This window comes from Lithobates pipiens, unplaced genomic scaffold (assembly GCF_037356315.1).
Source record: "Lithobates pipiens isolate NorthernLeopardFrog02 unplaced genomic scaffold, aLitPip1_a1.2 Scaffold_1, whole genome shotgun sequence".
Classification (NCBI taxonomy): domain Eukaryota; kingdom Metazoa; phylum Chordata; class Amphibia; order Anura; family Ranidae; genus Lithobates; species Lithobates pipiens.
In genome coordinates this window covers 23,253,975-23,267,065 of record NW_027507685.1, presented here as the reverse complement: position 1 = coordinate 23,267,065, position 13,091 = coordinate 23,253,975, and the positions used below count along the sequence as shown (strand labels likewise).

General features: G+C 40.0%; 1 protein-coding gene and 1 long non-coding RNA gene across 3 annotated transcripts in view; one reads left to right on the top strand and one right to left on the bottom strand.

The window, feature by feature from the left end:
* Positions 1–13,091, top strand: part of LOC143986179 (uncharacterized) — a 457,706-nt gene that overhangs the window by 94,943 nt on the left and 349,672 nt on the right. The window lies entirely within an intron of this gene.
* NRK (Nik related kinase) overlaps positions 1–13,091 on the bottom strand; it is a 406,388-nt gene that overhangs the window by 225,567 nt on the left and 167,730 nt on the right. For both annotated transcript variants that reach the window (XM_077484749.1, XM_077484758.1), the window contains exons 10-11: positions 8,661–8,833; positions 7,086–7,158 (exon numbers count right to left, since the gene is read on the bottom strand). In XM_077484749.1, the coding sequence (XP_077340875.1) occupies positions 7,086–7,158; positions 8,661–8,833 (246 nt within the window). The remainder of the gene's footprint in view (positions 1–7,085; positions 7,159–8,660; positions 8,834–13,091) is intronic.

Sequence of the window (13,091 nt, the reverse complement as noted above, 5' to 3'; positions counted from 1 at the left end):
TTTTTTCCCCCTTGGGGTATTATCATTTCTTAGCATTTTCTGCACATAGACCCAATATAGGGGTATATTGTACAAAATTCCAGTATTGTAATCTGGACATTGCAGCTTGTACAAGACCAGGTAGCTCAAGCTGAATATTCGAGAGAGGTTGGGGGTCTTTTCTCCTCAGTGAAGGCGAGCCATTGATTACAACCAGCATAGAGGATTTTTCCATAAAATACGGGTTTAGCCCATTAAATATCTTTTAGAGGTAGCGCCTAGAGCCCCATATTAATTTAAAAAAACGGCTGAACATCCACAACCTCCAAGTGGGGGCTGAGGACTTGTAGGGCGGCAGCAACCTATTAAATTTTTCCCATCACGACTTTTCAACTTTTTTTCTTGCGCTATAAACAAAAAAAAAAAGACGGACAATTTTGAAAAAAAAAAACAATATTTTTTACTTTTTGCTATAATAAATATCCCCCAAAAATATCTAAAAAAGAACTAATTTTCATCAGTTTAGGCTGATATGTATTCGTCTACGTATCTTTGCTAAAAAAAAAAAAATTGCAATAAGTGTATATTGATTGGTTTGCACAAAAGTTATAGCATCTACAAAATAGGGGATAGATTTACAGCAATCTGAGCTAAACATAGCCACTGATTACTGTATAAATGTCACTGGCAGGGAAGGGGTTAAACACTAGAAGTGATCAAGGGGTTAAGTGCGTAATAACTGTAGGGGGGTTGGGTTACCACTGACATAACATAGATCACTGTTCCCCATGACAGGGAACAGAAGATCCCTGTCATGTCACTAGGCAGAAACAGGGAAATTACTTACATTTCCTCGTTCTGGCTCTCCTTTCCGAGATCGTGGGTCACTGGTGGGCATGCTCCCATGGTGGGCGCGCGCACCAGCTATCCTGCTTTTGTGGACTGACATAAAGGTACGTCAGTTGGCGCAGGAGTGCCAGTCTGTCGGCATATATCTGCATGAGCCAGTGGGCAAGCAGTTAATAGATATGTTTTAGTCTTTCTCATACTGCACTTAGTCTAGCGCCCCCTTGTGTTTTGTTATTATAGTAAAGCTTACAGCGGAATAATAGCAGGAAATGGGTTTATGAAAGGGTTGTAAAGTTTTATATTTAGTTAACACTACACAATAATCAGATAGAAGTGACCCAGATAACATCCAGTCAGTGAAGTCAGAACTGGGCTGTGTTTAGAAACTGAAGCCAAAGTGTCAAAATGACAGTGAAACAAATAGCTTTACTGTTTTTTTTTTGTACCATCTTTTGGATATTTTAAGACCGAATAGAATGGCTCTGTGTAAATCTAAGCTTGAACTGCAAGTTTAATCTGAACTGCAACCTCCACTAAATTATACTAGCAACATGTCTTCAAGAGAATGTCTTTGTTCAGATGGATGAGCAGATGAACCCTGTTTTCACTATAGATAAATCTCATAAATCAGTGGCTTATCATAGTCACTAAGTCGAGTGTTGGTACTTAAAAGAGAAAGATTTGGCTCTTGGTGAATTAGATCATTATCAACTAAGAGTGTCCTACGAGGAGCACAGCATGGCAATCAAAATGATGGCAATGGCAATAATCCTTGCTTTCTCCTCCCACCCGATCCACTGGATCACTAAAGTAAGTCATAGGGAAGGCACTAAAACCTATTCCAGGAAAAAAATGTATGACTGATAAACATGCCTAGGATCAGACCACCATCTTTTCCTCTGGGGAAACGAGCTTGAGGACTTTCCTGTTTTATTTTCCTGGCAGACAGGTTAGAATCAGAAGTCAACTATGGGACACATTGAGCTATTTACATCTCTTCTGTACCAACATCTAGATAATTATGCAATGGTTCACAGAAAGTATATTCTTGCATTTGCATACAAAATCTTTTTTCCCCAAGCAGAATAGTGATAATTTACATTTATATAGTAATTTTTATAGGAGCGATTATGTATGGACAATCAATGGAAAACACTTATATATACCTAGGACATCTCTTTCCCCATTGACATACATACACAGAATACACACACCCATTCCTTTGTCTCTCCTATCATCTGCATCCTGGTAGAGCAGTTATGTAAGTTCTCTGTATCCCCAAGCTTCACATGCAACCAGCAAAGAATGTGCTACTAGGCAGGTAAAAGCTGGGTATCGAACATCAGTATTACTTAAATAACATCAGGTGCCCTGCCCAACCTCTGAACTTTGGCTCCAGTCCAGCAAAATGGGCATATTGTGAAACTAAGTGAGTTAAGTTATGCCTATGAACAATGTATATAGTAGCTGTCACCAGAGTGTGGCGCTGTGGACAGCGTGAATAGGCTATGTCAAGCCCTTTAATTAAATAACATACTAGGGCTTTGAAAAATGGACTTTATAGGCATAATTTAAAAATGTATAACAAAATATTTTATTAGAATTATATCAACAAGATAGTTAGACACACATGAGATAAAATGCATGTAAAAGTGATTAAAACCTTCACCCTGGTCCACTATCCATCCAGGTTTCTGGTTGGACGGTGGGTTTGGGAGACGGTTTTAATCACTTTTGCATGCATTTTATCTCGTGTGTCTAATATCTTGTTATAATTCTAATAAAATATTTTGTTATACATTTTTAATTATGCTTATGAAGTCTATTCTTTCAAAGTGCTAGTATATGTTATTATGTTAAGCCTATCACTACTACAGGACAGTGCCTCTAGCAGTAACAACAAATATTCACCTTGAATTGTCATACAATGTTCTGTTGTGAGGACTTCATAAAAGACATGTCCTGTTTTTTTAAATATGGCACCAAAACATGCAAAATCATGAAAAAGGGTTAGAGTGATAGCAGCACATGCCACTTCTACAAGCCAACATACTGCCCTTAACACTGCGCATATCTTGTGCTGCAAGGCACATATCACAGGAATGCCATTGTAGCACACCCAGACTATTACCCTGGTTACACAACCAATCATTCAAGAGTAGAACAGAACAAAGATACTACAGAAGAGAATAGCGACCACACAGCCTCATGTAAAAGGGAATGTTGTGGAAATGTTTGATTTCATGTATTTGTGTTATAACGTGAAGACCACCTTCAGTGTAAGAACAATTAATACAATAAAATATGATGGGGACAACTCATAAGTTACTTAATATGTCGTATGTGTAGTGCCCTCTCAGTTAGGTTGTTTAGTGTGGCTCCATTTTTAGTGAGTGGAGTGGTTGTTGATTATTTGGGTCTTCTCAGTGTTCTTGAGCCGAGAGTCTGATTGCTCCCCCCTGCCTTTGGAAGAAATTTCCAGCGCATATGGAAGGAGATTAAAATGATCAGCTGAATATTTATCATACCTTGGCCAATTTCTGGAATACCCTGGTCAATTCCTGGAAGGGAGCATATAGAAGGTGGCTGGGTGGGGGGATAAATGAACTGAAGGTCTGAGTATATTTTTCTTTCCTCTTCAGGGAGGGTTCCAGTACTGCTAGGGCTGCTGCCCCTAGGAGAAGAATACAGTTTGGGCCTCAGTGGTGGCTGGGCTAATGGCTTTAGGAGAATTACTGTGAAGGCATATCTGCTGAGGGACACTGTTTCAAAATCCTGGTGTCCCGGTCTGGAGTCAGGTTTGAAGGCCAATAGCTATAGCAGTGGAGCAGCACCCACCAACAAAACAGGGCAGGTATACAAGTAGGTCACCCTGGTTGATGACACGGTTCTCCCAAGGTGCAGGGTCTAAGTACTAACAGGAATTCATCAGAGCTCCTGATAGTGGGGATGGGTTTTGCTGTGTGTTAGTACCAGGCTGCAGTCTTTAAGATCCCCACCAGGAGGTGAGTAGGCCGGGGTTCAGTAGCAGATAAGCAGGTAGGGATGAAGCAGAAGCATACTCGGTAAACAAGCCAAAGGTCATTAACGAATGGTAGAAGGTTGGGATTAAGCAGAAGCATAGTCAAGGAACAAGTGAAGGGTCGATGATGAATGGTAGAGAAAATACGGGCGGCAGCAGGAGATACAAAAGCAAGCTATTGTTTGTAGAGAGAACAATAATCTGGCAAACGGGAATTGCAGAGACATGGCTTAAATCAGAACTTTAATGGGAGGAGCAGAGAGTTCAAGTTTCAAGGCAGGATCATTCAAGGAATTGTCCAGGAACTGTCCAGCATTCCAGGTGGCTCCGCAAGAAAAATTATCATCAGACACAGCAGAGGTCCTAGTTTAAAGTCCAGGCTCTAACACCTGGTCTGAAGAAGGATTTTGTTATCTTCCTCACAAGAAATATACCAGCATCAGGCACAAGAAATGAATCTGCTAATACCCAAATATGAGGGGCTTAGGAATTTGATTCTGAGCTTAATAAAGCCTTAGCAGCCAGAACCCCTGAGCCATTCATGTACATATTCACTGATAAAAACATCCCTGTTCTCGAATATGATAAAAGAAATTGTACACTTATAAAGAACTGATTCTAGTGTCCACTGTGTAAAAAACATAAAGTTAAAATATCCTGTATCATATACGAAACCACAGTGGAGAGGTATCCATACAAAGAGCAAGAGATCATGCAACTATTTGCAAGGTCTATTTTTCAAAGAGGAATATTAGAACTACTACATATGTAAGGTAATAGATTCTGAATCTCCGATGGGGCCTGAGCTGCCACATAGCTAACTTTTGAGTAAAAAAACTCCACATCCCACTCACAGGTGTCCCCTCTCAGGTACAGTCTATAGGTCACAATGAGAGTGAATGTTCTCCTAATGGCAGCATGGTGCTGTACACATGAATGCCGATCTAGCCAAGAGGGCAGCAGACTTGTGGCCTTTGGAAAGCAAGCTGGCCTGAAAGTACATCACCACCACTTCAGTAAATAGAAGTGTGAGGCCCCTGGAAAACGTTGGCCACACCACCCAGAATTAAAGTCAGCCCTGAAAAGGTCAACAACTGGGAACTGACCTGTATTAATAGTCCAGTCAAACATGAACTAGGTCTCCCTAGGATGCGGGTGGGGGGGGGGGCTGCCTCTAATGCCACCACACTTGTGGGGATTGATGCTTATCCCCCAGCAAAGAGAAACCTCATAGAAGGGAGGGGACCCTTCAGAATAGTCTTGGCTACTCAAGCCCTGCTACCAATTTGCCAGTCTCACTGTTCCTGCATGGTGTGGGATTGAAAAGCCAGATAGGCCCCTGCAGCCTAACATGAAGGCCTAGGAAAAACAACAATATCAGAATTTGCTTGTATGGTGTTCCCTGTATGCCTGAGAAAACGCAATGCACCGGGGAGGATTGCCGACTCTGGTCTTTTAATTATAGATAATGTGTTTCCTGTTTTTAGGTGGGCAGAGCCACTATCTGCTATCATGGATGATGACTTGGGAAAAGTTAACCAGAAGTGGACAGTTTTCTTAGTCTTTTTAATAGCTAATGGTTATCATATAAAGTATGAGCAGGTGACATCCTCCATTCAGAAGTATATGTAAATCTAGAGCTTTTTTTTTTTTCAGTGCTTTTTTTTTTTTTTTTTTGCTTCCGGCTGCATGGCATCTATTTTTACTGCCTTTCTTGTTATTAACAAATTCCATATCAATTACTTAGTACCACAAAATGATATTTTTGGTCCTGTACTTTCTAAAAGAGGTGGTATTGGGAGGGTGGATAGCGGCTGGAGACAAGGATGAAGTGAGGTGTAGGTAGAGAGTACTTGCATCTATTCTCTGACCAAAAAAAAGCCCCGTGTAAACTCAATCACTAAAATCTCATAAGCTTTAACATGTTGATGCAATTTTAAAAGTAATTTTCAATCCATTTTAAATCTGCAGCTTACAATAAAATACCATGAAGGTCCTTAGGCACTTTTGGTTAAATTAGAACGATGCTCTTGTCTCCCATTTGTGCTCCTTCATTGTCATACTTTCACATGGACTTCCAATGGAGTGTACAAGTGGCTGTTAAGTCACTACATAGGCTTGGTCCACCCACTGTCACCATTAGAAAACCTTCCATGAGAAATGTCATGCAGCTATTACTGTAGTGAATGTAGGACTGTAAAAAGAGTACTGATATGTAACAAAGGATGAAATAAGTATTTTCTTAAAATATGGAAAATGTTTATCTCATTATACTTTAGCAATCAAAATCCCTTTAACCCTGATGAGTTTACTTCCTCTTTCATTCCCTGCAAAGGCAAAGCATAATGGACTACTATGCATCGCATAGTAGCCCATTATGTGTCACTTACCTGACACAGGAGCCAGCGAAGTCGCCGCTGTCCCCTGTAGTCCGCCGCATCCATCTTGTTGGTGGGGTCTCGCAGCTCCGCCGCTGTCATTCGGCGAAGCCGCGATGACGCCACTCCCGCGCATGCGCACGGGAGTCGACACGCACGGCAGCTCCATTCTTGGAAATGCCCCGCTCAGTGCGCCTGCGCGCCGCTGTCTACGGCGCATGCGCCGTAGACAGCGGTGCCCGTTTTCGGGCAAATATCTCCTAAACCATATAGGTTTAGGAGATATTGCTTGGACCTACAGGTAAGCCTTAATCTAGGCTTACCTGTAGGTCAAAGTGGTTTGTAAGGGTTTACAACCACTTTAAATTAGCGATTACATCTACTTTAACAAAGCAAGAATTGGCCAGTCAGCATTAATCATACAGGGAAAAGCTTCTGCAGTGAGCTGAAAACCATTGTAAAAATAGCCTACCGACTAGTTGGGTACTTTTGTCTAAGAAGAAAATAATATTCCTTGATCTTTTTTCCAGCATATTTTGGTGCAAGATAGCATTCTTTGCATAAAAAGTCAGTTTAATGCTATATGTAACTATGTATTATAAAATTCTCTGATAAGAGCCCAGTCAAGCTTCTAAAGTAACTTTGTAATCTCCTTTGACTTTGACAGGCAATATACTTCTTGTACAGTAGCAGAGTCCTTTATCTTGTGTGCCATGGTTTATATCCTTGGCAGGCTGGATAAGTCCTTAGCGATTTACCTGAAATGATCTTTTGCATTGCTCTTTAGTAGAAATCTTTTGTCCTATGGTTGTGAGTGTTCACTTTATACAGTGAAATAGGACTTGCGGCTTGATTACCTTGGCTCGCCTTCCTCTTCATTCATCTCCTCATCTTCCTCTTCACTTCCACTGTATTCATAGCCTGTTTCATCTGAAAAAAAAACAAAGTGATACAGCATAGGTGGGTATAGCAATCTCTGAAGTCTGAGTGGGCTCGAAGTTAAATGTAGGAAATGATCATTTTTTAATAATACACTGTCATTCAGATTCTTAAATTGCCCTCTATATGGCACAGTTGAGAACTATTGCCAACAAGTTATAAATTTTCTGGAAAAAAAAAAAATGCAAACAAAATTCAAGATTTAAGATTGGTAGATCTGAGCAGTCATTATGGAGTCATACTGTAGACGTGCTGGTAAAATGGACAACCTTCTCTCTCTCTCTAAGTGATATCTTTGTTATATGTGGAATGGAGTCAGCTCCTAGCTTATATGTTTTAGATAGTCAGCCACTATAGCCAGCCATACACGGAGCAAATTTTTTTCTGCCTTGATGATCTTGTAAGTTAGTGAAAGCACCTGTTTAAAACCTTTATAGATGCAGTAAAACGCTAGTGAGGGACTGGAACCACAACATACAGCAGTGAAATGTAAGCATTCGGCACACCAGGAAGTGTTAGATGAATACGATTCTACTGATGGGTGTAGTTCTGCAAGAGAAGGGTAATTCCATTCTCCCACAGTGGTACTAGAAAGTATTAGTGTGCTTTTAACAACTTAAAACTTACTTTAAGCCCTTGTACACACGGTCGGAGATTCCGTCGGAATGTGTCCGATCGGAGCGTTTTGTCTGATATTTCGATTGTGTGTGGTTGCATCGGACTGTTTCCGTCGGAATATCCGTCGGACCAAATTTTCCAACTTGCTGGAAATATTTTTCGACAAACTGCTCCGATCGGACATACTTCGATCATGTGTAGAGAATTCCGATCGGACAAAGTGCCACGCATGCTCAGATCAAATTCCTACATCAAAGCTATTCGCTACTGGCCTGAACGTAGTCCCATCGTAACGAAATTACGTCATCACGTTCTGAAAGATCGGATTTTCCGACAACTTTGTCCGACCGTGTGTATGCAACAGCTTCGGACAAGATCCGTCGGACAAAATCCGACGGATTTGGTTGTCGGAATCTCCGACTGTGTGTACAGGGGCATAGACTGTGTTTGTGGTTTTTTTTGTTTTTGTTTTTGTCTTTTAACACCAAAGAAGAGCATTTCCAAGTAACAATTTACTTCTATATGGCTTAATCATGAATATATAATATAACATGAGGTGACATTAATGGCATAGTGGGGTAATTACGAGAGCCCTTTTGAGTACCTTGTCAGAGCACAAATGGCACAAAATGGGAAAAATCAAAGGTAAGGAAGATGGCAAAGACAAATGAAGTATGAGATGAGAACAAGAATCGGTCATATACAGCTTTCCTGATGATACTATATAAACCACACAACATTTCTATATAATTACCTAGGGGTGCCCAGGGACTTTTAGAACATACCCTGCTTAGCAGTAAATTAGCTTAAAATGTTAAACACATTAATTATTATTTTTTTTTTCAGTAAATGGCAACATATCTGATAACATCTACCCTTTTCTCTTTTTTTCCTTGTTCTGTCAAGATGGTCTTTCAGCATGATGCGTATCTGGCGCTCATTTTGTAGATCTCGAACAAAAGAATGTTTTAGCAATGTTTCTGTTGTTGGGCGATGTGTGTAATTTTTAATGAGGCAATTATCAGCAAAATTAAGAAATTTCTTTGACCTGAAGGAAAAAGAAAAGCAAATCATAAAAGTGCATAAAGGCAAGGAGCTAATTAATGTGAACAAAATATTTTATAATTGTTGGATTATGTAAAGTACATTAAAATCTCTCTGGTGGGAGAACAATGCCTGGCTCTTGGTATTAGTACAAAGATTTTTTGGGAGCGGCACCCATGCCACACTGTGGAGCCCTTTACCCTTGGATGAGTAACTGTAAAATACCAAATGGTATTTGGCACTGACCAATGAGCAAAAATGTGCAATGTCCAGTTATTTGTAGTGATCCGTCAACTTCCGTTTAGAAGAATTCATTCTGGTTTGATTGGTAGCTGTGGGTAAAAAAGTGGATTTTTTTTTTCCAAATGTGTCAGTCAGTTGCTCACTTTTTACACACCACATGTCTCCATATGGTCGCAAAAAGAGAGAAACCATTTATCATACAGTAGTCCATATATATTAAAGTCCAAATTTTGTGCAAAAAAAGGGGGAAGACAATCTTCCAAAGTGCATAACATGCTGAAAGTGCAAAAAGCGCAACCAAGTGCAAAAAAGAGAAGTAAATTACAAAAACACATAAAAACAAAATAAAAAACAAAACAAAACAAAAGCATGTATTTTTGTAATTTACTTCTCTTTTTTGCTCTTGTTTGCGCTTTTTGCACTTTCAGCACGTTATGCACTTTGGACGATTATCTTCCCCCTTTTTTTGCACAAAATTTGGACTTTAATATATATGGACTACTGTATGATAAATGGTTTCTCTCTTTTTGCGACCATATGGAGACATGTGGTGTGTAAAAACTGAGCAACTGACTAACACATTTGTTTGATTTAACACAACGCATATATATAATTCTGTCTTTTTTTGATACTTATAGTCACAAGATGGTTTAGAATCATTTATCTATTGTACTGTACACTACCTTATAGAACCCATTTTCTGAACGGGGGTGCAAGGGTCAGATTGAATGAATAGTTTGCTTATGAGCTGTATGTGCACTTAACAGAGGGAGGCACCCTGAGAATATAGGTGTGGGCTTGCTGGATGCTATAATTTAATATAGCCCCATTAGCAAGCTTTTAGAGGCCTTTGGGAATCCCTTATACCAGTGGTCATCAACCCTGTCCTCAGGGCCCACTAACAGGTTAGGTTTTATGTATTACCTTGGAGACATGCAGACTGGAATACTGCAATCACTGAGCAGCAAATGATATCACCTGTGATGTATTTCAGTTATCTTGCAAACCTGGCCCTATACAATTCTTCTTTAAAATGAATGGCTGTGTGCTAAGTTATTTAGAAGGAGCCGCAAATTTTACACTGTTATACAAGCTGTACACTCACTACTTTACATTGTAGCAATGCAAAGTAGTGTAACGATCATGTAGCGATCAAAGTGTTGACTGTGTGCCTAGATAGTGTTTTTTTACTATGCGTGCTGCTTTTACTAGAGAAAGTAAAAGATTCTAGTCCCTGACTCAGAATCCACCCCTTCTCCCCCCCCCTCCCCGTGTGAAAATGGCAATCTGCCTTGTTTACATAGGCAGATCCCTGTACTGTGTAGTTTATCGAGAATTGGCAGGTGCCAGAGGACATTGCCCAGCACTCAAAGATCTGCTTCTGCTGCATATGCTGCTTTCGCCCTTCAGGCAAAAAAGCAGGATCATGTGAGAGCATTAATACACTATATTACAAAAAGAATTGGGATGCATGCCTTTACACGCACATGATCTTTAATGGCATCTCAGTGTTAGTCCGTAGGGTTCAATATTGAGTTGGCCCACCCTTTGCAGCTATAACAGCTTCAACTGTTCTGGGAAGGCTGTCCACAAGGTTTAGGAGTGTGTGTATTGGAATGTTTGACCATTCTTCCAGAAGCGCATTTATAAGGTCAGGCACTGATGTTGTTGGACTAGAAGTCCTGGCTCGCAGTCCTCACTCTAATTCATCCCAAAGGTTTTCTGTTGGCTTGAGGTAAGGACTCTGTGCAGGTCAGTCAAATTCCTCCACCCCAAACTCGCTCATCCATGTCTTTATGGACCTTCTAACTTCAGCCTGCTCAATTAAGCTTTGACAATAAAACTTGAAAGCTGATTGGTTCACATGACGAGCTACATCAGATTTTGCATGCTCCAGTATTAGAAAATCTGCCTCAGTGTGTCTGATTTACAATAGCTAAAGTGATAGAAAATGGGGATATGGTCTATAACAGTGATGGCAAACCTTGGCACCCAAGATGTTTTGGAACTAAATTTCCCATGATGCTCATGCATCCTGCAGTGTAGTTGAGCATCATGGGAAATGTAGTTACAAAACATCTGGGGTGCCAAGCTTCACCATCACTGGTCTATAACCTGTTCAAAGTGACTTTTTTTTTTCAAATTTTTTTTTTTAACATGAACATGAGAAGAACAGCATACACATATTATGAAAACTATGACAAATTAAATTATACAGGTCACATGATATATGTGTATTTCAGTGTCCCCCTCTCAACCTTTATTAGATATTTATTGGGGGTAAATTATGGTAGGGTTTTTTTAAGAATAGGACGGGAAGGTTAAGGTTGTGAGAAAGGGGTAGGATGAAGAGCATTATGAGAGGAAGAAGCATTCAATGAGTTAAAGAACTAATGGGAGGGTGTGTGATAAAGAAAGGCTGGGTGGATAGGTGGGTGGGGTGGTGGTCATGGTCTGAATGAGAATGGGTGGGGATGGGGAGGAAAGGCCCTAACACTACCCCAGAGCATGTTGATCTGCCTGCTAGCTTTACAGATTTGGTGGCAAGATGATAAAGCTGATCCAAACATATCAAGTAGTGTAAAACTTATCATGTTTATCATGTAGGAAAGTGATCAAACTCTCCATCAACATAGTGTTGTTCGTCCTGTCAAACCACATTGCGACAGTAGGTGCATTTGGTTGCTTCCATATGGCTGCCTGGTACACACGCCTTAGCGTTATTTAATAGATGCATCAATAAGAGTTTTTAGTAAGAGAAATTACTGAGGTGGACAAGATGTTGGGCTAGTTGCATGACCTTTAGCCAGAAAGCCTTCTGCAATGTGCAGTCCCAAAACATATTCATTAGGATGCCTGGGCATTCATTACAGTGCCAACATTCATTTGGAGATGACCATATTTGTTTAATAGTGAGTATTCTATACCATCTAGTCAGGATTTTGTATCCTGCCTCCTGTATATTATTGGAAATGGAGGATATTGGTGTGAAATATAGTATGTGTACCATTTGTTGTAGAATGTTAACCCCAGGACTTTTACCATTGCTGCAGGAAAGAGGGAAAGAGGCAGTTAGGAGGATTGACAAGACTATCACTGATAGCACATCTCTTATTGGCATTGCTTCCCAACATTTTTCTTGAATTATGTAAAATGTTACATTTCTCCCCCAACGGCCTTGATGTGGTCAGTAAAATGTTTTATTTGTTATTTATTCCACTGATGACCACTGCTGATATAGAAACTAAGATAGAAGAAAAATGGTGAGCAAGGGTATCGTCATATCTCCAAAAATAAGCTGTATTACGAAATGTTACCATTTAAATGACCAATACCTATGCACGTTGGTTGATATGTATGTTGTGTACAGCAATTTACTTTATATCGGTTTACATTATTAGTTGAGTAGGTGATAGGAGGAGTTTATATGCTGGTGTGGATTGACAGCGTTGTCAATTTTGAAAGGGTTGGGTGTGGATCTAATTGTATTAAATATCTAATTAGTTAATTTGTGTAATATAGCTTATTTTTGGAGATATGTAGATGGTGGTATCCTTGTTCCCTTTTCCTTCTCTGTGCTTATATATAGATTTATTGTGCTGGAACCTGCCCTAATGTATGGGATGCAATCACCTATTTAAAGCATTTACGTTACCTCATATTCACCTTTTAATATATGCAGTATAGTAGCAATTGCTGATAGGTGGTGAAGTTGTGTTTTTGTTTGTGGTTCCTAATACGCCAGTTCTAGTGCCTCTGAGACCAGAAGAACATGAGGCTTTCCAAAGATGGGATGCAGGGGTGAAGATAATACTGAAGAGTATAAAGTGGCCACAATGATTCTCATCATGGCTCTGGTCAATGGATTGGTCCAATAATTTAAGGGGTGCTTGGGATAAATCCACAGGATTCCCTATTTAGGTAGATCAGACGTTCTCAGTGTAGACCCATGTCTGGTACTGTAATGTGCACAACGAATCAACTATCCTGGTTAAATGGGCAGCTCTATGATAGAGGAC